The sequence below is a fragment of the Eubalaena glacialis genome, chromosome 9, assembly GCF_028564815.1.
Source record: "Eubalaena glacialis isolate mEubGla1 chromosome 9, mEubGla1.1.hap2.+ XY, whole genome shotgun sequence".
Lineage (NCBI taxonomy): Eukaryota > Metazoa > Chordata > Mammalia > Artiodactyla > Balaenidae > Eubalaena > Eubalaena glacialis.
In genome coordinates, this window is record NC_083724.1 from 56335601 (window position 1) to 56362015 (window position 26415).

Below are 26415 nucleotides of genomic sequence, written 5' to 3' on the forward strand. Positions count from 1 at the left end.
AAATTTATTGCTGTTGGTTACAGTATTACAGCAATTTAATATAATCTGAGGTCTATAATTACCATGATTTGTTGTTAACATAGGTAAGTTTTGTCACAAAGTATGAATGTCCAAAATAATTTGCTCAAATACCATTGTAAATAGCTGGAGGGGAAGCAGCTGTGGGGTAGGGTTTAGAAATCTGAACTATTTCAAATGGAATTAAATAAGATTTCTGGATGGTACTAACTGCCACTTTGCATTTCCCACCGCACATTCTGCTTATGAAAGGTGTACCAAAATAACTTGTGGTACTCTAGAAAATAAGGTAATGGGTTGAAGTCTTATTAGCTTTTAACTAAGGCGTAGTAGCTTCTGGCCATGGCATTCAACTCCAGACATATTTTCATGTGACACATAAATCATAATGATAGTTATAGCAGAAAACAAATTCTTTTGGTAATAGTGCAGGCGTTTCCCAAAGTAATGGATGTATGTGCAAAACTTTGGGTTGTTTTGGGAGTGGGGAGGGAATGATCACAGGAAGAAGGGTCTTAATTTTCATAGCTATGTTCTTCTATCCCTCTTTTTGATTTCCAAATCTCCTGAAGGTGTCAAGAAGGCCAGTATGGCTGCAGTACTATGGCAGGAGATAAAGTGTAAAATGAAACCAGCCTATGTACCTAAAACAGTACTGTTTTAAGACAATGATTATTTAGAAAGCAGACACTAATTCAGAAGCAAATGAGACATCAGGGCAGCAGAAGGGAAGGTGAGATAGAGTGGGCCCTGTGAATTACCAAAGACAAAGTAATATCCACAGTTCTAAATTTTCATTTAATTCTAATACACTGATATTAATGTATGTTTGATAATTCATAAGTTTAGTAGTTCCCAACATTTTTAGAATGCACATAATATTAACATTCAAATAAGGCATTAAAGGAAGTTTTGTGAAGGATGAAATGTTTACCATAATACTTTTTTAAAGCCTTGGTACATTTTTGAAAGATCAATATTGAATTTTTAAAAATCTAAGAAAAGTAAGTTTTTTTTCCCCACAAGATATGTAAGAATCGCTTGCTGGCATTTGTATTTTCAGTGCCTAGAATAAAATGGGCCAAATTTTCAAAGGCAGTTAATAATTGCTTATACGATGACTTGTTTCATTTCATCTAGCACCAAGTAAGAGATTGAAGATATTGTCGGATTTCTCCTTCACCTCTCATTGCCCTGATCTTCCTACCAGGCCACTGTATAAGCACGCATCCCGTTGCCCCACTAAGGAATCAAATCTTTTTCATTTTAAAATGGCTGCTCAGATTACATTCACCGGCAGAATTCTTCCCCATTAAGGTAGGATAGCAGTTAACACTAGCAGGTGTCAACTTCTTTGATTAGGAATAAAGAACTCTTCCAAGCAAAATCAATCAGTTTCCTGTTTTTTTAACATGTCATGTAAATCCTTTTAATTGCTACACCTTTACTAATTATGATTGTTATTTATGTCAAGGGAATTTTCCCCAGGCAAACATGATCGATTTCCTAATGAAAAAGTATGCTTATTTTACGTAGTGCCATGGGTTTTCTCTTATGCTTTTTTCTTTCTTTCTGTCTCTCTCGCTTTCTCTTTCTTTCTTTCTCTTTAATTTGTTACTCATCAAGGCAGATCATACATTTGGATCAAAAAGAGAAACTGGCAAGTAGATCCTAAAGCACACATTTCTTAACCTGAGTAACACCTGAAAACATAAGAGTTTAATTACATATTCTATTGAAAATTCAACTTTGGTGCTTTTGCAAGAACTTATGATGTCAATTTCTAACAAATCATATCCCTCAGTACACAACTATTTTCAAAAGAAAATAAGTCATAGTAAAATATATTTTCCTATATGCTAATCGATACATTTTTATAGCAAATTGAAAATCTGGAGTAAACTGAAAGTATGTTTAACAACAAAATATAGCATATATGGCTACTATAAGTTTGCTAGTATAAAGTGTAAAAAAATAATAGACACCTCAATTAGAGTCAGGAGACCAGAAGGGGGAGCTCTCATGACTTGTGAAGACAGTAGAGCCCAACAGAAGAAGACAGACTCTCGTTTCCTGGCAAGGACTCAGCCAATGAAAAGCCACGGACTCTTTGTTTACTATAGCCCTCCCAACTTCCTTTTCTCTCTATAAAAGCGTTCTCCTTCCCTTGCTGTGAGGAGGACTTGCACATGGCTCACCACGGTTGCAGACCCCAAATTGCAATTATCTGCTGATCTCGAATAAACCCATGTTGCTGGAGAAATATCTGGCAGTCTATTTGTTTTAGGTCAATAAAAGGCAGCAGTGAATTTGCATTTTGCAACTAATCTGTAAATCCCGTTGCTTTTTTTCTGGAATTCTGTAGACACAGTGTCCCACAAAACTGTGTACCACAGTGCTAGAGATCTCTTTTTTAGCATCAGTCTACACAAAAGCCTCTGATAAGACACTTTGCACAAGTGACATGGAATTTTTTTCTTTTTTTACTTTTCAAGAAAAATAAGGAAACTTTATCAACCACTTCTCTTCCGAACAAAACTTAGATTATTACCAACTGCTCTTTTAATTATGGTCAGTAATTTTCAAAAGTTTAGTTAGACATCTCTGATGTTTTTTAATTGTGCATCCATAGAAGATAATTGGATAGAACACAATAGACATTTCAAAAGATGAATCTTGACATCTGACTCATTGGCACATCCTTAATTTCCAGAATAAAATCAGCAGAAATAAAACACACAATTTTCAAAGAATTTATACATGCCAGAGTCTTAGGACAATGAACTTCTAAATGCACAGACGAGGAACTTCTGCTCATCTTACTAGTTATACGCACTTTTCCTCAAGGAGTAACTGATGCTTTCTGGTTTATTTGTGGAACTTTTGTTTGTAGGAAAGCATATACATATGGCCAGATCTTGTTGGTTTCTGTTCCGGAGAATGTTTCCAACACCCCTTTTTTCCTAAGGATGAAAAACAAACAAAAAAAGGTCTGACAGCATAAAAAAAGAAAATCACGGGCCAATATCACTGATGAACACAGATGCAAAAATCCTCAACAAAATATTAACAAACCAAATTCAACAGTAAGGATCATATGCCATGATGAAGTGGGATTTATCCCAGGGATGCAAGGTTGGTTCAATACCTACAAATCAATGTGATACACCACATTAACAAATTGAAGAATAAAAATCATACGATTGTCTCAATAGATACATAATAGCTTTGGACAAAATTAAACATCCATTTATGATAAAAACTCTCAACAAAGTGGGTATGGAGGGAACATACCTCAATGTAATTAAGGCCATATATGACAAACCTACAGCCAACATCATACTCAATGGTGAAAAGCTGAAAGCATTTCCTCTAAGATCAGAAACAAGACAAGGATGCCCACTCTCACCACTTTTATTTAACATAGTATTGGAAGTCCTAGCCACAGCAATCAGACAAGGGCGGGGGGGGGAAAGGAATCCAAATTGGAAAGGAAGAACTAAAACTGTCATTTTGCAGATGACGTGATTCTATATATAGAAAATCCTAAAGATACCACCAAAAAACTGTTAGAGCTTATAAATGAATTCAGTAAAGTTGTAGGATACAAAATTAATATAGAGAATTGTTGTATTTTTTTGAATATTTAAATTTTATTTTTTTTATACAGCGGGTTCTTATTAGTTATCTATTTTATACATATTAGTGTATACATGTCAATTCCAATCTCCCAATTCATCCCACCACCACCACCACCCCCACCACTTTCCCCCCTTGGTGTCCATACGTTTGTTCTCTACATCTGTGTCTCTATTTCTGCCCTGCAAACCGGTTCATCTGTACCATTTTTCTAGGTTCCACATATATGCATTAATATACGATATTTGTTTTTCTCTTTCTGACTTACTTCACTCTGTATGACAGTCTCTAGATCCATCCACGTCTCTACAAATGACCCAATTTCATTCCTTTTAATGGCTGAGTAATATTCCATTGTATATATGTACCACATCTTCTTTATCCATTCGTCTGTTGATGAGCATTGAGATTGCTTCTATGACCTGGCTATTGTAAATAGTGCTGCAATGAACATTGGGGTGCATGTGTCTTTTTGAATTACAGTTTTCTCTGGGTATATGCCCAGTAGTGGGATTGCTGGGTCATATGGTAATTCTATTTTTAGTTTTTTAAGGAACCTCCATATTGTTCTCCATAGTGGCTGTATCAATTTCCATTCCCACCAACAGTGCAAGAGGGTTCCCTTTTCTCCACACCCTCTCCAGCATTTGTTGTTTGTAGATTTTCTGATGATGCCCATTCTAACTGGTGTGAGGTGATACCTCACTGTAGTTTAGATTTGCATTTCTCTAATAATTAGTGATGTTGAGCAGCTTTTCATGTGCTTCTTGGCTATCTGTATCTCTTCTTTGGAGAAATGTCTATTTAGGTCTCTGCCTATTTTTTGACTGGGTTGTTTTTTTTATTGAGCTGCATGAGCTGTTTATATATTTTGGAGATTAATCCTTTGTCCGTTGATTCGTTTGCAAATATTTTCTCCCATTCTGAGGGTTGTCTTTTCGTCTTGTTTGTAGTTTCCTTTGCTTTGCAAAAGCTTTGAAGTTTCATTAGGTCCCATTTGTTTATTTTTGTTTTTATTTCCATTACTCTCGGAGGTGGATCAAAAAAGATCTTGCTGTGATTTATGTCAAAGAGGGTTCTTCCTATGTTTTCCTCTAAGAGTTTTATCGTGTCCGGTCTTACATTTAGGTCCCTAATCCATTTTGAGTTTATTTTTGTGTATGGCGTTAGGGAGTGTTCTAATTTCATTCTTTTATATGTAGCTGTCCAGTTTTCCCAGCACCAATTATTGAAGAGACTGTCTTTTCTCCATTGTATATCTTTGCCTCCTTTGTCATAGATTAGTTGACCATAGGTGCGTGGGTTTTTCTCTGGGCTTTCTATCCTCTTCCATTGATCTATATTTCTGTTTTTGTGCCAGTACCATATTGTCTTGATTACTGTAGCTTTGTAGTATAGTCTGAAGTCAGGGAGTCTGATTCCTCCAGCTCCGTTTTTTTCCCTCAAGACTGCTTTGGCTATTCAGGATCTTTTGTGTCTCCATACAAATTTTAAGATTTTTTGTTCTAGTTCTGTAAAAAATGCCACTGGTAATTTGATAGGGATTGCACTGAATCTGTAGATTGCTTTGGATAGTATGGTCATTTTCACAATATTGATTCTTCCAATCCAAGAACATGGTATATCTCTCCATCTGTTTGTGTCATCTTTGATTTCTTTCATCAGTGTCTTATAGTTTTCTGAGTACAGGTCTTTTACCTCCTTAGGTAGGTTTATTCCTAGGTATTTTATTCTTTTTGTTGCAATGGTGAATGGGATTGTTACCTTAATTTCTCTTTCTGATCTTTCGTTGTTAGTGTATAGGAATGCAAGATATTTCTGTGCATTAATTTTGTATCCTGCAACTTTACCAAATTCATTGATTAGCTCTGGTAGTTTTCTGGTGGCATCTTTAGGATTCTCTATGTATAGTATCATGTCATCTGCAAACAGTGATAGTTTTACTTCTTCTTTTCCAATTTGTATTGCTTTTATTTCTTTTTCTTCTCTGATTGCCATGGCTAGGACTTCCCAAACTATGTTGAATAATAGTGGTGAGAGTGGACATCCTTGTCTTCTTCCTGATCTTAGTGGAAATGCTTCCAGTTTTTCACCATTGAGAATGATGTTTGCTGCAGGTTTGTCAGATATGGCCTTTATTATGTTGAGGTAGGTTTCCTCTATCCCCACTTTCTGGAGAGTTTTTATCATAAATGAGTGTTGAATTTTGTCAAAAGCTTTTTCTGCATCTATTGAGATGATCATATGGTTTTTATTCTTCAATTTGTTAATATGGTGTATCACATTGATTGATTTGCGTATATTGAAGAATCCTTGCATCCCTGGGATAAATCCCACTTGATCATGGTGTATGATCCTTTTAATGTGTTGTTGGATTCTGTTTGCTAGTATTTTGTTGAGGATTTTTGCATCTATATTCATCAGTGACATTGGTCTGTAATTTTCTTTTTTTGTAGTATCTTTGTCTGGTTTTGGTATCAGGGTGATGGCGGCCTCATAGAATGAGTTTGGGAGTGTTCCTTCCTCTGCAATTTTTTGGAAGAGTTTGAGAAGGATGGGTGTTAGCTCTTCTCTAAATGTTTGATAGAATTCACCTGTGAAGCCATCTGGTCCTGGACTTCTGTTTGTTGGAAGATTTTTAATCACAGTTTCAATTTCATTACTTGTGATTGCTCTGTTCATATTTTCTATTTCTTCCTGGTTCAGTCTTGAAAAGTTATACCTTTCTAAGAACTTGTCCATTTCTTCCAGGTTGTCCATTTTATTGGCATAGAGTTGCTTGTAGTAGTCTCTTAGGATGCTCTGTATTTCTGTGGTGTCTGTTGTAACTTCTCCTTTTTCATTTCTAATTTTATTGATTTGAGTCCTCTCCCTCTTTTTATAGAATTCTGTTGCATTTTTATACACTAATAAACTATCAGAGAAATTAAGAAAACAATCCCACTAACAATTGCATTAAAACAAAAACAAAAACAAAAACCCTGGGAATAAATCTAACCAAGGAGGTAAAAGAGCTGTACTCAGAAAACTATAAGGCACTGAAGAAGACACAAAACAATAGAAAGATATACCATGTTCATGGATTGGAACAATATTGTTAAAATGACCATACTACGCAAGGCAATATACAGATTCACTGTAATCCCTATCAAAATACCAATGGCATTTTTCATAGCACTAGAACAAATAATTCTAAAATTCGCATGGATACACAAAAGACCCCAAATAGCTGAAACAATCTTGAGGAAGAACAGAGCTGGAGGTATCAGGCTCCCTGACTTCAGACTATAATACAAAACTACAGTAATCAAAACAGTATGATACTAGCACAAATCCATATACATAAATCAATGGAACTGAATAAGCTGCCCAGAAATAAACCTGCACTTGTATGGTCAATTAATCTATGACAAAGGAGGCAAGAATATACAATGGGGAGAAGACAGCCTCTTCAGTAAATGGTATTGCAAAAGCTGGACAGCTACATGGAAAAGAATCAAACTGGATTACTCTCTCACACCATTTACACAAAATCAAGAAGGATTAAAGACTTAAATGTAAGACCTGAAGCCATAAAACTCCTAGAAGAAAACAGAGGGAGTATGCTCTTTGAAATCAGTTTTAGCAATATATTTTTTTGGATCTGTCTCCTCAGGCAAGGGAAGCAAAAGCAAAAATAAACAAATGGGGCTACATCAAACTAAAAAGGTTTTGCACAGCCAGGGAAACTATCGACAAAACGAAAAGGCAGCCTACTGAATGGGAGAAGATATTTGGAAATGATTTATCTGATAAGGGGTTAATATCCAAAATATACAAAGAACTTATACAACTCAACATCAAAAAAATAAACAATCTGATTAAAAAATGGGCAGAGGACCTGAACAGACATTTTTCCAAAGAAGACATACAGATGGCCAACAGACACATGAAAAGATGTTCACCATCACTAATCATCAGGGAAATGCAAATCAAAAGCAAAATGAGATATCATCTCGCACCTATCAAAAGGGCTTTTATCAAAAAACAACAAATAACAAGTGTTGGTGAGGATGTGGATAAAAGGGAACCACCATGCACTGTTGGTGGAAATGGAAATTGGTGCAGCCACTATGAAAAACAGTATGGAGGTTCCTCAAAAAATTAAAAATAGAACTACAATATGACCCAGCAATTCTACTTTTGGGCATTTATCCGAAGAAAACAAAAACACTAACTCAAAAAGCAATATGCACCTCCATGTTCAATGTAGCATTATTTATAATACCCAAGATATGGAAACAACCTAAGTGTCGGACGAATGCATAAAGAAGATGTAGTATGTATATAAAATGGAATATTATTCAGCCATAAAAAAAAGAATGAAATCTTGCCATTTGCAAAAACATAGATGCACCTAGAGGGTATTAAGCTAAGTGAAGTAAGTCAGAGAAATATAAATACTGTATGATTTCACTTGTGGAATCTAAAAAACAAAACAAATGAACAAACATAACAAAATAAAAACAGACTCAGATACAGAGAATAAACTGCTGGTTGCCAGAGGGGAGGGATACAGGGGGATAAGGGAAATAGGTGTGGGATATTAAGAGGTAGAAACTGCTGGTTATAAAATAAATGTCATGGGGATGTAATATACCTCATAGGGAACATAGTCAATAATATTGTAATAACTGTATGGTGACAGTAACTAGACTTGTGATCATTTTCTAATAAAAAATATTGAATCACTATGTTGTACATCTGAAACTAATATAATATTGTAAGTCAATTATACTTCAATTTTTAAAAAATGAAAGAAAAAAACCCCACAGGTCTGAGTTTTCCTAATGAGCTTTTCAAAATGATTCTTAAAAGATGATAGTGTAGATTTAAGGGTGTCAGTAAGTATAGGTCTGTGTGATCAAGAGAGAAAGGCACTTGGCTGGGTATTGGAAAACCTAGATTTTGGTTTCAGTTGTGCGCTCTGGCTAACACAAATGGTCACTTTTAAGATGCACCTATCATTTTTTGAGCATGTGCTAAGTGCTAATAATTCATTTAATCCTCTTTAGACCTCAAGTTTCCTTATTTTACTGATAAAACTATGTGTTAGGGATGTAAAGCAATAACCCAAATCACCGAAACGGTAGTAAGTTTCCAAACACAGGTCCTGCCAAACACCAGAACATCCCTGGCTTTCTTTGTCTACTTACCCCTTTGCAAGACAGCTTTCTAATACTTGATTATCCTTCCTTCTTTCACTTGGTGTATTTTTTCTCTATGCTCTCCTTCTGCATTTTAGGGAAAAGGGAATTTTAAAACGTTGTTTTTATTGTGTTTCCTATTGGGTTTCTCCATTTCTCCCCAGGCAGATTTGTCTGGCTTGTTACCAGGCCAGCAGCCAAAGTCTATTCACTCCAGTTTCCTGGGGGTTCAATGGTGAGAAGTATCAGAATCCAGGGGTTGCTTTTCAAAACAGACAGATTCCTGCCAGAGATTCTGGCATTCCTCTCATTTACCCTCCTCCTCCAGCTACTCATATACACACCGGCTTAAAGGCTGCAGAAGAGCAAATGAAGAACTCTGGTTTATTACTTTCTGAAACCAGGATCTGTCATACTTCTGCAACCTTTTCACTAGATTTTAAGATGTTTCACTGGGAACAAAAGCATTCCTTTCTGGATACCTCATAAGATTTGCCAGTTAAGACTAAGTTAAATAATTCCCACTGTTTTCTTGGTAAGAAACATCTGCTAAAGCCCTCCTGCTTCTAAATTCACAGACATCTTGTAAAGCTTTCAAGAGAACAAGCTTCTTAACTGTTGTAAGCCTCTTGAAGAGCCACCTTAAAGTCAAGCCAATGTCAGAAGTGGGTTAATTACTGAAGGAACAACTATAGGCACCTATTCAGTCCTAAAGCTGTGCACCTTGGACAAACATGTGTCACCTTAATTTCTACGTAATAAAATGGAGCCAGCTTCAGTTATTGGTCCTCTAAAAAGTAAGAGCATCATGTTGCTTGTAAACACAGACTTAATTACACTATCAGATGTCCCACAGCTGAGAAGAGTTTTAAGAGCAACAGTACAACTGTCGGTATTTTAAAATAACAATGCAGACTCTCACTAAGGCTGCTGCAAATACCACTTTTAATTGTTGGTTAAGTCTAGTCCTAGTTCTTTGTGCAGGAGCTTAGACGGAAATGCTTTGATTGATGGCAAGAGGTAGCAAAAGCCAGAAGCCGAGAAAGACTAGGGTACCTCCTGAGATAGGGACTCGGGCCATACACTTCATCTCTACAGTCTTCCCCAAATTCCCTTCCCACATTTTACAGAACTAATCCCTACAGCCACTGTATTTCCACTGCATTCTGTTATTACCTCTGTTAATAGCCTCACAGTGTTGTTATCTGCTCAGCAACAACGTGTTCTCCCTTCTTCTGGTTACTTTTGAATGAATAACAAACGTCTTTTAGAGAAACAACCTTTTCACCAAACTCAGTCCATGAGATTCAGATGGTACTGTCCCTACTTCCCAGACTCAAGGATGGACATGATCAGAGCTAGTTAGTGTCAACTCCAGGACTTTTGCAGGCAAAGAGGCTCTCTTTTCTGCTGGGGTAGATAAACTGGTAGGAGGTGAGCTGGAATGTTGAGGGGCTCACACAGGGAGAGCCCACCTGAGACTGAAGCCAACACAAGGAAATGGAGTGACTGAGGCCTGATGACACTGTTTGAACACCTGGACCCAAACCATCTACCTTTGGACCCTTTAGTTACATGACCAATAAATTTCCCTTCTGCTTAAGCTAGGGTGAATTAGGTCTCTGATTCACATAAGCATGTATCACATTGTATGATGAATATTGTTTACCTAGCACTTTGCCTCATAAAGAAGGTGAGTTTCTTTGGGGCTGGCAGGGACTGGGTCTAATTATCTGTGTGGACCAGGGGCCTAGCTAGCACAGTGTCAACCGAGTAAATTATAATCGTTACCACTGAGCGATTTAACAGTGCCAGGACTGCTGTAAGTCTTTACAGGGGCTCTCTCACTTCACTCCCTTAACAACCCTATAAAGTGGGTACTATTTAATACCGCTTTGATTTTACAAATGAAGAATTTGTGGCACAGAAGTTGAAACACCTTGCCCAGGGCCACACAGCTGGTAATCTGCAGAGCCAGGCTCTTTATATAATCAATCACAAAATTATAGTAACAGCTACTTCCTTGTAATTTCACCCTCCAGAAATAACTATTAAAATAATTTGGAGACTACTGCTTCAGAATTCACTGCATAGTTACCCCATTACAACAACAATAATAATAGCTAATAATCATGTAGTGCTTAATGTGTGTCAGACACAATTCTAAGAATTACACATATTAACTCCATCTTTCAACCCTCTAGTCTCATCCCCCTTTTACAGTGGAGAAAACAGAGGTTAAGCAAGAGGTTAAGGTCAAGTTAATAAATGGTGAGCTGCGATTTGAACTTAGGCACTCTGGCTCCACAGTCTGTGCTCTAACCACAGCACTGTCCTGTCCTAATGCTGAGTCATTTTTCAGTAAGTGAATGAATGAAAGGAAAGTGAATGTAACCAATCCTCTGTTAGGAGAGGGGAAGGCTGAGTAAAGAAACGGAATTGTTTCTTAGCCTGAGTCAATTATTAATCCAGTAGAGTTCCCATATTTGTGGTGGGATATGAATTCCCTTAAGAGTTAACAAAACTATGTTTGAATATAAACTTCTAAAGACTGTTTGGCAAATAAATGACCTGAGGATTATGTCCTTTGAGAGTCTTCTGTGCTGTAGTGTCCTCTATTGTCACAGGGAGTGAGCACCATTAGGTTTGCCTCCCCGGCATTCATTCCAGCCCTCCCTCCACTAGACAACAGAGTTTGGGTGAGACTGACCCACTCCCTGCTCTGGGTGTGGACCAATGAGTGTAATCTCTCCCATCCCAGTGACTGGTTCAGGAATGGGCAGTAACCTAGGCTTAGAATACAAAGCATTCCCTGACCACAGTGGCTGTTCAAGTTGGTTCAATCTAAGGCTTTTGTTCACTGGGGGAAAGGTGACCCCTCAGCCTTTCATAAAGAGAATGCTGTGGCTGTTCCTGGCAACCATGTATAACTATGCAGGAAGCCTAAAGACAGAGCCAATACAAAACAGAGAGAAGAGCAAAATTCTCATCAAACCTAGGGGCAAATGAAGCCCAAACTACCTTCTGGACTTCTCTGTTACACAAGCAAATAAATTTCCTTTATTATTTAAACCAATTTGAGTTGGATCTTCTGGTATTTTAGCATTTTGGCTATAAAGCATGGATAATCAGAAAATGATTTAGTGATTCATCATACAAGAGAAGTTGTGAAAAGTGACCAACTCACCGGTAGTATTCCAGGACGGGCTCTGTCTGGGCCTCGTAAGCCTTCAGTCTCTTGACAACCGTCTCTGGTCTATCATCCTCACGCTGAACGAGAGGCTCCCCAGTCAGATCATCAATGCCCTAAATGGGAGTTAGAAGATGCTGGCATCAAATATCATATTTTTGAAGGATATTTTTATAGGTAGTTAACTGATTTTTAAACAGACATCTATGCAAGCACCAAACAATAATGTGTTTTTAAATAAATGGAATCAAATCCAAATCCAGGTCATTGCAACACAGAGCCATGAGACCCCACGATCATTTCCACAGTGTCAATCACCTCTTTAGAGCAAAAGGTTTTCTAAGCAGCCTCCAGATAATTTTATATTATATATTATATTTATGTTATATATTATTATATATATTATATTAAAAACATATATATACGAAAAGATTCAGCTACAGACTGGGAATCTCAACTGCAAGCCCTAAATAACCCAAGGTGTTGTTAATCCCTACTGCCCCAATTTCTAACACACTCCCTGGCACAGAGTAGGAAATCAATACATGCTTTTGAAGGAATAACAAACCCCCGCTGCTCCTGGGGATGCCTTTACTACCAAGCCGACTGGACTAGACCAGTAGACTACAGCAAGTAACCTGAGAACATGCTCTCAGGAGTTCTGGTCATCCAAGGGTATCCAAGGTCATCTGTGAGTGCAAGAGGACTGGAGACAGTTGGCTATGCGGAAGGCCAAGTCAGTTCCCCCCTATATACTCACCATGGTTTTGGGAGGGTTGAATTCAATGTTGTAGACACGGCCGCTGCCTGGATGGATCCAGCGAGCAGTGAGGCGTTGCTTGATGACCTCAAAGGGCACGTTCAGATTCATCACTGTGTCTATCTGATAAGCTCTATCCAGGGCTTCTGCCTGTGGAAGTGTCCTTGGAAAACCTTTACAAAGTAAATTAAAAATGAACAAAGGAAGAAAGAGCCATGGGGAGAAAGGGGAGAAGGAATAAAATGAGTTAATATTGAGCAATCTGAACAAAAGCAATAACACCAGGAAGGCTGATGACAACCTTGTTGTAGTTGTAGGGCAACCGTGATAGTTAATTTTATCTGTCAACTTGTCCAGAGCACAGGTTGCTCAGATATTTGGTCAAACAGTATTTTGGGTGTGTCTGTGAGGGTGTCTTTTGGGGTGAGATTAACACTTAAATCAGTTGACTGAGTAAGGCAGATTGTTATCCCTAATGTGGGTAGGCCTGGATAGAATAAAGTTGCTGGCCTCCCCAGAAGATAAAGGGGAATTCCTCCTGCCTGACTGCCTTGCAATTGGGACACGGCTTTTTCCTGCCTTTGAACTCAAACTCAAACATCACCTCTTCCTGGGTCTCATCTGCCTTCAGACTGGAACTACACCATCACACCACCGGCTCTCCTGGGTCTCCAGGTTCCTGACTCGCTTTGAAGATCTTAGGACTTGTCCACCTCCATAACTGTGTGAGCGAATTCCTTATAATAAACACCTCTCTCTAGAAACTAAAAATCAACATATCCTCAAGGATCCCGCCACACCTCTGGCTGGGGAATGTTTACAGCTGATTGTAAGTTACTCTCCAGCCTTCCTTCTTTTGTGATCCTCCCTTATCCTAAATATTCTCAAAAAGCGGGGAAGGAACAAAAAGTCATATCTGAAGGAGCTTAGAAATCATGCAGTCCACTTCCCTCTTTGCATTTAAAAAAAGAAGCAGGCCAGAGAAGATGACTGGCCCCCAAGGCCCCAGGGTGGGGAGTGGCAGCACTCAGGCCCCCTGCCCACCATCCATGTCTGTAGCGCATGAAATCCTCACTCTCCTGTCTTCACGCATCCTTTTGGGCAGCTGAAATATTCTCAATATTCCACTTACCATCCAATAGCCAGCTATATTGGGTGAGATTTTTCAGCTCATGAAGGACCAACCGAGTCATGACATCGTCTGGGATGAGCTTCCCTTGGTCAATGAAAGTCTTGGCTAACACACCAATTTCTATAGCAGAGGTGGGAAAAAAGGCAAGTCAGCAAGTGTATCTATTCTACCCCATTCTAGGCCTCTAGGAAACTGGTTACCTAAAGAAGCCCCCTGGATAACACACTCATTTGAAAATGTGCATCATCAACTTTTGTGATAAAAACAGAGATTACAAAATAATCTAAGCCTATTTCAAAATCTCCATTACATAAAAATAATGGAAAGCTATAAACCAATATGTTAGCAGTAGTCATCTCTGTGATAGAATTATGTTATCTTTTTTTTTTTTTTACATATTTTCACTTTTCTGTGTTTTTCTAAATTTTCTATGGGAAAAAATATATATACTAACGGAAATTATTTTCTTTTTAAATAAGAAACTGAAATAGTCATTATTTTTAAGTGGCTCAGTTTAAGTGCTGGCAATCATGTTACTATAGAGATTTTTCTAATCCTCTGAAAGAGATGCTGCTGTCACAGTTCAGTTTTTGACCAGATCAGCACTGTGATCATGTTACATTTTTATTAATAAAATACCTGAAAAGAATTTATGAACAACTTTTAAATATTACCTATAATTGTATGTCATTCTTACACAACAGTATTTTCATTTCCTCATCATCTCTTACCAAACTATTTACACACATTCAGAATTTTTAATGCCACTGTAAAAACCTGTGTACTTATAGTTTTGTGTTCTTTTTTCACTTAGCATCATTTTGTAAATACTTTTCAGTGATTTTATATAGTCATTTAGTCATTTTTGGTAACTAATACTCCATCAGTATATATCTATGTTTGATAAAAATATACTCTTTCGGACTTCCCTGGTGGCACAGTGGTTAAGAATCCGCCTGCCAATGCAGGGGACACGGGTTCGAGCCCTGGTCCGGCAAGATCCCACATGCCGCGGAGCAACTAAGCTCGTGCGCCACAACTACTGAGCCTGCGCACTAGAGCCCGTGAGCCACAACTACTGAAGCCCGCGTGCCGCAACTACTGAAACCTGCACGCCCTAGAGCCCGTGCTCCGCAACAAGAGAAGCCACCACAATGAGAAGCCCGAGCACAGCAACGAAGAGTAGCCCCTGTTCGCCACAACTAGAGAAAGCCGACGCACAGCAATGAAGACCCAACGCAGCCAAAAAAAAGTCTACATCAAAAAAAAAAACCTCTAAAAAAAAAATTAAAAAATATATACTCTATCATGTCAATATATACTGTTGGACATTTAAATTTTTTAATTAGTCTTGATTTTTCCCTACCACTTCTGCTTTTAAAGATCTTAACACTCTTTTTATTTTTTCTTTCTTTTTTTTTGGGGGTGGCTTCTGAGTTATTTCTGATGGATAAATTCCCAGGATTCAGAGATTAAACAGTCAAAGTTTATGACTGTTTTCATGGATACCAAGCAGGGAGAGAGGGTGGGATGAATTGGGAGATTGGGATTGACATATATATACTATGTATAAAATAGATAACTAATGAGAACCTACCGTATAGCACAGGGAACTCTACTCAGTGCTCTGTGGTGACCTAAATGGGAAGGAAATCTAAAAAAGAGGGGACATATGTATATATATAACTGATTCACTTCGCTGTATAGCAGAAACTAACACAACGTTGTGAAGCAACCATACTCCAATAAAAATTTTTTTAAAAAGTTTATGACTGTTTTCATAATTCTTGGTATGGATTGACATACTGACTTCAGAACATATCCTAAATTGTCAAATTCATGAAACCAGACTTCTAACTAAGCACATTAACTACATGGAAATTGGCTGCCATTTGACAGGTGTACTGCTTGGGTTTATAAACAGCATCTGGAAGAGGCCCTGGGTTCTGAGAGCACCCAGGACTCTCTAAAATACCCTCTCGGAAAGGTCCACATACTTAATATGTGGGCACCTCTCTGTTGTCAGGGTTTTGACCACTGCTCTGGGGGACATAGAGCTCAAACTCAGTACTGAGGAAAATCGTAATTCTCCAGGGCTGAGTCCCTAAAACTAGTATTGGTCCCTCCCCTCCCCTCTCACTCTTCAGGCCAAGCCCTCAACTAATGGCAACAAATGGATTGAGATGATGGGATTAACTAATAAAGTACTTAATTTTATATTAAGTATAAGAATAGCCTTAAGAAAAGATGATCTGTTCTTGCCATTTCAACACTGAACCAGAGACTGTAGCCAGGGCAATGAGTCCAGAAAAAGAATAAAAGGCATCCAGAAAGGAAGAAGTAAAATTATCTCTATTTCCAGGTGACATGATCTTGTATTCAGAAAATCCTAAGGAATCTACTAAAAAACTATTAGAACTAATAAATGAGTTCAGCAAAGTTGCAAGGTACAAGATCAAAAGTATACAAAAATGAACAATATGAAAATGAAATTAAGAAAATTCCATTTACAATTGTATCAAAAAGAATAAAAAACTTAGCAATATACTTTTTTATAAAAGCACAAAACCGGTAATCTGAAAACCACAACATTGTTGAAAGAGATTAAAGAAGACCTAACTAAATGGAAAGATAGCTTATATTGGTGGATTAGAAAAGTTAATATTAAGATGGCAAGACTCCTTGAAAATGATCTACAGAGTCAATGCAATCCTATCAAAATCCCAGCTGGTGTCTTTGTAGAAACTGACAAAATGACTGTAAAATTCATATGGAAATGCAAGGTATCCAGAATAGCTGAAAACAATCTTGAAAAAGAAGAACCAAGTTGGAGGACACACACTTCGGATTTCAAAAGACTGTTTGTACTGGCATAAGGATAGACATAATGTTGCTATGAATATACATATATAACTTTTTGTGCGAACACATGGAACAGAAATGAGAGCCCAGAAATAACCCCTCGCATTTACGGTCAATTGATTTTCAAAAAGGATACCAAGCCAATTCAATGGGGGAAGAAATAGTCTTCTCAACAAGTGGTGCTGGGACAACTCAATATCCATACACAAAAGAACAGGTTAGGTTAGATGGGCCTCTACCTAACACCATATTAAAAAATTAACTCAATATGTATATCACAGACCTAAATGTAAGAGCTAAAACTACAAAACTCTTAACTGGACTTCATTAAAATTTAAAACTTTTATGCTTCAAAGAACACCATCACCAAAGTGAAAATCCAATCCACTGAATGTGAGAACATTCCTGTAAATCATATATCTAATAAGGAACTTTTATCTAGACTATCTAAAGAATTCTTATGACTCAGCATTTAAAAAGGAAATCCATGTTTTTAAACGGGCAAAGGATCTGAATACAAAAAAACAGATATACGAATGGCGAATAAGCACATGGAAAGATGCTCAACATCATTAATCATTAGGGAAATAACAAATGGAAACCACAATGAGATATCACTTCACACTCACCAGGATGGCTGTAATCAAAAAGACATAACAAAAAAAAAAAACATAAGTGTTGGCAAGAATGTTGAGAAATTGAAACACTCATATATTGCTTGTAGGATTATAAATGGTATAGGCAATTTGGAAAACAGTGTGGCAGTTTTTCAAAGGTTTATACAGAGTTACTACATGATGCAGCAATTCAACTCAGGTATATTTTTCCAAGAGAAATAAAAACATAAGTTCACACAAAAACTTATATGTGAATGTTCACAGCAACATTATTCACAATAGCCAAAAAGCGAAAACAACCCAAATCTTCATCAAATGACAAGTGGGTAAATAAAATGTGGAATATCCATACAAAATTATATTGTTTAGCCATAAAAAGAAGTGAAATACTGATACATGTTACAAAGTGTATGAACTTTTTTTTTTTTTTGGCTGCGTTGGGTGTTTGTTGCTGTGCGCAGGCTTTCTCCAGTAGCGGCAAGCGGGGACTACTCTTCATTGTGGTGCGTGGGCTTCTCATTGCTGTGGCTTCTCTTTGTTGCAGAGCACAGGCTCTAGGCACGCGGGCTCCAGTAGTTGCGGCACGCGGGCTCAGTAGTTGTGGCACGCAGGCTCAGTAGTTGTGGCACATGGGCTTAGTTTCTCCGCAGCACGTGGGATCTTCCTGGACCAGGGCTCGAACCCGTGTCCCCTGCATTGGCAGGCGGATTCTTAACCACTGCACCACCAGGGAAGTCCCAAAGTGTATGAACTTTGAAAACATGCTAAGTGGAAAAAGCCAGACACAAAAAACCACGTATTACATCACACCATTTATACGAAATGTTCAGAGTAGGCAAATCTAGAGAGACAGATCAGTGGTTGTCCAGGGCTGGGAGCATAGGGGGAAAATGGAGAGTGACTGCTAATGGGAATAGGGTGTCTTTTTGGGGTGATAAAAATGTTTTAAAAATGATTGTGGTGATGGTTGCACAACTCTGAATGTAATAAAAAAAAAACTGATTCATAGTTTAAGAGGGTTAATTTTATGTAATGTGAATTATATCTCAATAAAGATGTTTTTTTAAAAAAAGTAGGACTTCCCTGGTGGCGCAGTGGTTAAGAATCCGCCTGCCAGTGCAGGGGACACAGGTTCAAACCCTGGCCCGGAAAGATCCCACATGCTGTGGAGCAACTAAGCCCGCGCACCACAACTACTGAAGCCTGCATGCTCTAGGGCCCGCGTGCCACAACTACTGAGCTTGCATGCTGCAACTACTGAAGCCTGCACACCTAGAGCCCATGCTCCGCAACTGGACAAGCCACCGCAATGAGAAGCCTGCGCACCGCAACAAAGAGTAGCCCCCGCTCGCCGCAACTAGAGAAAGCCCGCACACAGCAACGAAGACCCAACACAGCCAAAAAAAAAAAAAAAAAATTAAAGATGAAAAATACCTGGTAAGCAAAACAAAAGAAAAAACAAAGCCACTCATAAAACCAACACTACTCAGGAATAATTATCATCAAAACTGATAATATAAAAACCTCCAAATATTTTATGAGTAGATAGTCCCATGCATAGTCTAATAATCTTTTTCATATCACTAACAACTTTCTATATCACTAAACACAAATAGTTATTAAAATTTGAAGCCTGTAATGCTTCCATTTAAAAGAAAAATAAAAATGATTCAACTCTCTACGTCATAGTCTAAGCAGTTTGTTTATTACATTTCAAGTTTTTACTCCCTCTTAAAATTACATAAGGACTTTTGTCTAGCATATTCTTTGGACATTTAGTAAATTTTTATTCCCTTGATTGCCTATAATTTAATGTTATATCTAAATAGACTCCTCATTAAAAAAACTATTTCCTTTTTTATTCAAAAAATTAACAAATTTGGGAGCTTCCACACCTACAAAACACAAAAAGCTAGTTTAAAAGTAAATCATTCAAAATAAACTGATTTTCTATAAAGTTATTCACAAATAAAAACAGAAAAGGAAGGTTAAAAGGGAATAGGAAGGGTTAAAACCAGCTTTTGATTTTAAGGATAATAATCAGAAATTCTAAAACACAGAAATATTAATCTGAGAGATGATGCTTGTATTACACAAAAAACCATTTTTAATTCTATATCTCCTTTTAACATCTGGTCATTCTCTTAAGACTACTCAAACCAACCACACCTCATATCCGAACTAACTGGAAACAACTTATTGTTTGAGCAGCTGTGAAGTACAAAAGAGGGCCTGACCAACCTGTAAATACAGTTCTCTTTTATATATGCCAAGAGAAAGGGCTACAGAGAATTAATCTAGTTCCTGACAAAAGTGCTTTTAGCATTGTTATAATGTACATAAAACTTTACTTTAAAAACATGTTGAAACAAAACAAAATAAAACTAGGAAAACAACAGGAATGAGTCAAATGATAGCTTTACACCCAATCACGGGCTTAAAAAAAAAAAAAAAACTTTCTCAAATAATAAAGACTGAGTCAACATAGCGGTTACTTCTGGGGGGGCAGGAAGGAAATGTGATGGGTAGGCACATATGGGGACCCCAAAAGTACTGGTTTTCTGTCTGATGGTGGGTAAATGGGTGTTCATTTTATTCTTCTTCTAACCATCAAAGAAATTATAATACTTTCATGCATGGGATATTTCACAAGAATTATACTGAAAATCAAAACATCCCTTGACCCTGGTCCTCCCTCCAACCATCACTCAATCTGACTCCTCTTCAGTGAAGCATCTAGAAAGAATTCCCATTCCAGGTCTATATTCCACCCCTTCCCACTGTGCTTCAGGATAGAATCTCAACTCAAGAACTGTATAAAGGTCCAAGTGGGTCTGGCCTCATCTTATCTCTCCCCCACCTACCTCCCCACCATTTCTACCCAACCCTCAAACCATGGCCCCAGCAAGGAGCTCCACATACTCTGGGTCCTCCTAGCCTTTGCACAAGCCTCTTTCTCCTCTCTGTTGCCTGATAAGCTCTCACTCATCTTTCAAGATACATCTTAAAGGGTCCTTCATGATGAGGTGTCCCTCAACCTCCGAGGCAACCAAAAGTTCCTCCTCTGGACTTCCATAATGTCACAGACCTATCTCTGTTTGAGCACTTATCACACTGCTGAAACTACCTGTTTACATGTTGGTATGGACTGCATTGTGTCCCTTAAAATCCATATGTTGAAGCCCTGACCCCCAATGTGGCTGTATTTAGAAATGGGGCTTTTAAGGAGGTAATTAAGGTTAAATGAGGTCATAAAGGGGGACTTTAATTCAATAAGACTGGTGTCCTTACAAGAAGAGGAAGAGGAAAGACCACATGAGGACCCAGTGAGAAGGTGGCCATTTGCAAGCCAGGAAGAAAGGCTACACCAGAAACCAACCCTGCTGTCACTTTGATCTTGGACTTCTAGCCTCCAGAACTATGAGAAAATAAATTTCTATTGTTTAAGTCACCCAGTCTGTGCTATTCTGTTATGGCAGCCTGAGCAGACTTATGGCCATCGGCCTGCCCATGTTCCAACTGTGAGCACCTGCAATGAAATATATTTGTCTCTGTATCTCCAGTACCCAGCACACATTGGGTGCTTGACAAGTCCATGGACGGATGAATGAATGGATAGCTGGAGAGATGAGCTGCCTGGATTATCCTGGATTCTTTTTTTTCCCCAATAAATTTTTATTTATTTATTTATTTATTTTTGGCTGCGTTGGGTCTCTGTTGCTGTGCGTGGGCTTTCTCTAGTTGTGGTGAGCAGGGGCTACTCTTTGTTGCAGTGCATGAGCTTCTCATTGCAGTGGCTTCTCCTGCTGCAGAGCACGGGCTCTAGGCTCGTGGGCTTCAGTAGTTGTGGCTCGTGGGCTCTAGAGCGCAGGCTCAGTAGTTGTGGCGCACAGGCTTAGTTGCTCCGCGGCATGTGGGATCTTCCTGGACCAGGGCTCGAACCCGTGTCCCCTGCATTGGCAGGCAGATTCTTAACCACTTAACCAGGGAAGTCCCTATCCTGGATTCTAGCCATGGAATTTTAGAAAGGACTAACTTACCTTGTTAGAAAAAAAGAAATGGAGCAATCCTCACAGAAAGCAATACTGTTAAAGGTAGAAAACTGTACTTACAGTTTACTATCACTTGTGTAAAAAAGAAAAAAAGAACAGAGGGAAGAATAGGTAAACTGTGGGTTGTATGTGCATGAAATAGCTCTGAAAGGATCTTTTCACTAAATGTCCTTTTAAATTTTTTCGAATTCAAAACCATGTAAATGTATTGCCTATTTTCAATACAAATCAACATTTTTGCCATTACAAAAATAATTTGCTCTGTCAATATCATTCTAATTAGGCACATCTATGCTGCCTGTGTGTACATAATAGAAGTTTTGTTAGACACACAGAACCTTCGGAGCTGACAGAGGCTTTCAGGATTACCTACTGAGTTCAACTTCCCCAACTTACAAATGAGAACAAATGAGATTCAAAAGGGGTAGCCATCTAGTCCAGGATAATGTCTTTGAGAATCACTAAGCTGCAGTGCAGTTTCTCAAACTTTGGGCAACCACATGGCAACCTTGCAATTTCTGCCATAGCTGAACTATTATTTACTATATAATTTTCTTTAAAGTGACTCAGTTTTTTAATTAAAAAAAAAATCTTATTTATTTATTTATTGGCTGCATTGGGTCTTCGTTGCTGTGCGCAGGCTTTCTCTAGTTGCTGCAAGTAGGGGCCACTCTTTGTTGCGGTGCACGGGCGTCTCATTGCGGTGGCTTCTTCTGCTGCAGAGCAGAGGCTCTAGGCACGTAGGCTTCAGTAGTTGAATCACATGGGCTCAGTAGTTGTGGCTCGCGGGCTCTAGAGTGCAAGCTCAGTAGTTGTGGCACATGGGCTTAGGTGCTCCGCAGCATGTGGGATCTTCCCGGACCAGGGATATAGAACCTGTGTCCCTTGCACTGGCAGGCAGATTCTTAACCACTGGGCCACCAGGGAAGTCCAGCTTTTTAATTTAATAAGCTATAATGTTCACAAAATTAAAGGGTTGGTGTGCTAGTTATCATTTTTCAAATACACTTTGAAATAAAAAATTTTATTGATTTTTCATTTGCATCTAATTTTTGAGAAAAATTTTTGAGAAATTTTTTTGTCTACCTAAAATTATCTCATGAACCTCAATTTTGGAAATGCTGCATAATGGAGACAGTAATTTAATTGGCATACAAGGATACCTGGGTGTCCACTTTTGTCTCCCAGTGACTGCTTTTTATTATTGAGCAAGTTCTTTAACCTCTCCTGAACTCAGTTTCCTCATCTCTAAATGAGAGGGCTGGACTAATGACAAAGGGGCAGACTCAAGTTTCCTGACTGCAGGGTTCAATGGTGGTCTACAGTTACTCCAGGTTTGCTACAGTCAACAGGTTCCCACATATTTCCAGTGTCTTTATCGCATCTTCTGGGATGATTTTAAACTTTAGCTATAAAATACAGCCATGGGTTACATAATACAGCATCATCATGAAATGGTGGTTGGAAAGTAAATTGGCACCATCCTTCCTTAGCATATTTGATGGTACTGTATTTATAGAAATTCAACACTAGGGAATTTATTTGAAGCAAATAAGTAGAGATGCTGCCAAATGTTTGTGTACAAGGGTAGTCATAACAGTATTAATTATAACAAAGAATGGTTAACCACATAAGTGTATAATAATAGGAAAATGCTTCAATTAACAATTGTGCAATCTTGATGAAATTAAAAGACTGCTTAGTGATGTGTGAACATGCTCACGTAAGTGTGGAAAAAGGTATCTAAGCAATTATTTAGACTATAACAAGTCTGCAAAGACATACAAATGCAACAGAGAAAAAAATGAGAAGGACTTCCCTGGTGGTCCAATGGTAAATCTGCCTTCCAATGCAGGGGATACGGGTTCAATCCCTGGTCAGGGAACTAAGATACCACATGCCACGGGGCAACTAAGCCTGCACACCACAACTACTGAGCTCGCGTGCCCTAGAGCCTGCACGCCGCAACTAGAGAAGAGAAAACCCGCACTCCACAACTAGACAGAAGTCCGCGCACCACAAGGAAGAGCCCGTGCTGCAACGAAAGATCCTGCATGCCTCAACGAAGATCCCGCGTGCCACAACTAAGACCCGACACAGCCAAAAATAATAAATAACATAAATAAATATACATTTAAAAAAACAAAAAAAAAAGAAACAAAAAGAAAAAGGAGAAAGGAAAAAGAGAATGTAAGAAAAAGCACCAAAGAGTTAATTATAATTGTCTCTGGGTAGTAGAACTATACAGGACTTTAATTTTCTTTTTTATACTCTCATGACATGTTTTTCTTACTTTATAGTAAATATACTTTACTCTTAGTATCAAAAAACATTAAGCAGTATTTTTTAAATAAAAGGTTACACCTCTCCTTTGGCTCTGATCCTGGGGGAAATATCCAATCCATTCACAAATATTTTTTGAGAATATATTCTTAGTTCTGAGATACAGAACATCTGTAATAACAATCTCATGACACCTCCCTCAACTCCATCTTCTGTTTTCTTTGTTAAAGAATTGCCTGTAGAGACTCCAGAAGGAGCAGGCGGCTAAGGCAGGCTGCACATCTTTCCAAGTGATCCTCTCCTCCCTCCCTCTAGCCTCTCTTTTCATGTTGTGGAGTCAGGAAGAGGACGGCAGGCTTGTCATGGGATGTTAAGGATAAACAAAGAGGGTTGTTTCTTAATTTAAAATAAAAGTTTACTTAATTTGCTTTAAATTTAATTTTTTCAATGTTTTCTGTTTTCCCAAGTTAACATATCTTTAACTCTTCACTGAAGGTGTTCTCTAACACGCAATTATGCCTCACTGCTGAGTTATTTTTCAGAGAATCGCTTAAGTATTCTTTACTCCTTGCCACTTTGAATAATCTTGCCCCAAGCAGGTGCAGTACTGGGGATTGTTTATTGTTACCTAATGCAATATGTTGCATCAAGAACACTACGAAGTGAGCCAAACAGTTTAACCTTCTGAAGTTTAATACTTTATGATTTTTTTAAAGATCAATGTTAGAAGAGAAAAATAAAAGTATTAATTCACCAGATTAGGTGATAAACCAAAGAACGCCACGAGACAAGCTAAAAACGGTTTTTTCATTTGAATGTCAGTATTCTGAAACAAACAAAAAAAACCCACCTAGAAATAACCTATATAACCCATCAGTAGGGGATCGGTTAAATAAACCATGGCAGATCCAGCAAATAGATATCTATACAAATGTTAAACAATGAAATGGATTTCTGTGTTTTCGTGTGGAAAAATATCCTAGATATAGTGAAAACACACTGGGGCAGAACACATATTTAGTAGGATTACATATTGCATAAAACAAGGGACATACATATACCGTATGTGCTTATACACAAATACAGATTTCTAAAAGCAAGCACATGACACTGCTCCCCTCTGAAGAATGAGACTGAGGCAGGGAATGAGAGAGAGTTTTACTTTTAATATTATGTACTTCCATCCTGTTTCCAATCCTTTTTTACCTTGTGCAAGGGGTTAGTTCTAATTTTTAAAAGGAGCTTCAAAATGACTTTGTTTTGGAAAGTAAAGGTCAACACTTTTGAGAGAAAAAAAAAACTCACCTTGCTGTTACTTTTGAAAAACAGCTTTCTTAAGATATAATTTACATAAGATAAAATCCACCCATTGTAAAGTGTACAGTTTGTTAACTAGACTTTGTGCTGAGTTGCAAGAATTTGTTCGGCGTGAGAAACAAAACAATCTTTCAGATAACCATGCACAAGAACAGCTTTCGTGTCTAAAGATCTAAGCCAATTTTGTGACAGCAACGAGGGTAAATAATACTTGGCCTTCAGATTATGGGGGAAAGGTCAAAACCAGAAAATTCCATAGCGCTTAAAAAACAAACAAAAAGTTAAAAAAGAAAGCGCCGGGCTTCCCTGGTGGCGCAGTGGTTAAGAATCCGCCTGCCAATGCAGGGAACAGGGGTTCAAGCCCTGGTCCGGGAAGATCCCACATTCCGCAGAGCAACTAAGCCTGTGCGCCACAACTACTGAGCCTGCGCTCTAGAGCCCGTGAGCCACAGCTACTGAGCCCACACACTTCAACTACTGAAGCCCGCGCACCTAGAGCCGATGCTCCACAAGAGAAGCCACTTCAACGAGAAGCCCGAGCACCGCCACAAAGAGTAGTCCCGCTCGCCACAACTAGAGAAAACCTGTGCGCAGCAACGAAGACCCAACAGGGCCAAAAATAAATAAATAAATTTATAAAACAAAAAAGAAAAGAAAAAGAAAGAGAGCTCTAACAGTTCTCCAAGCGCAAGGGCAGGCAGAAAATAAGCCACACACAGATCATGGACCCTTAGGAGCAGTTGCGACTGGGGCTGGACATACCTCTCAAAGCCATGTGGTTTCCTTTAATCTTTGAACTTCGAATGTGTCCTAACTTCCTAGTGCCTTCCCTCAATAACCCACCTGAAGCTATCCACAGAGGCCAGAGGTTTCGGGGAACAGTAGCTCAGCAGCCCGAGGTCTCCCACCCCCCCGGCGGCAATTGGGAGATGCTGCGCCCGCACCCCTGGACCCACATTCCTGGGACCCACTTCCCGCGCCCCGGTCCCTCCGCCCACAAATCCCCACCGGGGCGACAGCGCACAGCCACCCCTCCCGCTCGGGCTCCTACCTGTGCCCCGAAGCATATTGTCTCGGAGCAGGTCCCCGCTGGAGAGGTGCTTCAGCTCGAAGTGTTTGGTGATGCGCGAGGACACGGTGCCCTTGCCGGAGCCCGGCGCCCCCATGATAGCTGCGCGCACTAGCCGCGCAGACGCCCCCATGGCCGCCGAGAGAGGCCGGGGCCGCGCGGACAGTGGGGCTTCGGCCTGGCTGCGCGCCCACCCGCTCCGCGGGTCGGGGCCGGCCGGCTGGCAGCGCTGCGAGAAAGCGACGACCTCCGCGCCCAGGCGCTCCCGGAAGTGAGGCGACAGCCTCCCG

The 26415-nt window shown here is 39.0% G+C and overlaps 1 protein-coding gene across 1 annotated transcript; it reads right to left on the reverse strand.

Annotated features, from left to right (window-relative positions):
- On the reverse strand, window positions 1-26415 carry AK3 (adenylate kinase 3). Its single transcript, XM_061200391.1, has 5 exons — window positions 26108-26415; window positions 13926-14045; window positions 12794-12966; window positions 12031-12149; window positions 1-2981 (listed from the first exon to the last, which is right to left on the reverse strand). The coding sequence occupies exons 1-5, from the start codon at window positions 26256-26258 to the stop codon at window positions 2861-2863; spliced, it is 684 nt and encodes a 227-aa protein (XP_061056374.1). The 5' UTR covers window positions 26259-26415; the 3' UTR covers window positions 1-2860.

Bases quoted from the DNA above. Each gene is read 5' to 3' on its own strand.
- AK3 (XM_061200391.1), bottom strand. From the start codon at position 26,258: ATGGGGGCGTCTGCGCGGCTAGTGCGCGCAGCTATCATGGGGGCGCCG. The intron at 12,150-12,793 runs GTGAGTATATAG...ACTCCCATTTAG, and splicing joins TCAACCCTCCCAAAACCATG to GGCATTGATGATCTGACTGG. The intron at 2,982-12,030 runs GTGAGTTGGTCA...TTTCATCCTTAG, and splicing joins CCCGTCCTGGAATACTACCG to GAAAAAAGGGGTGTTGGAAA.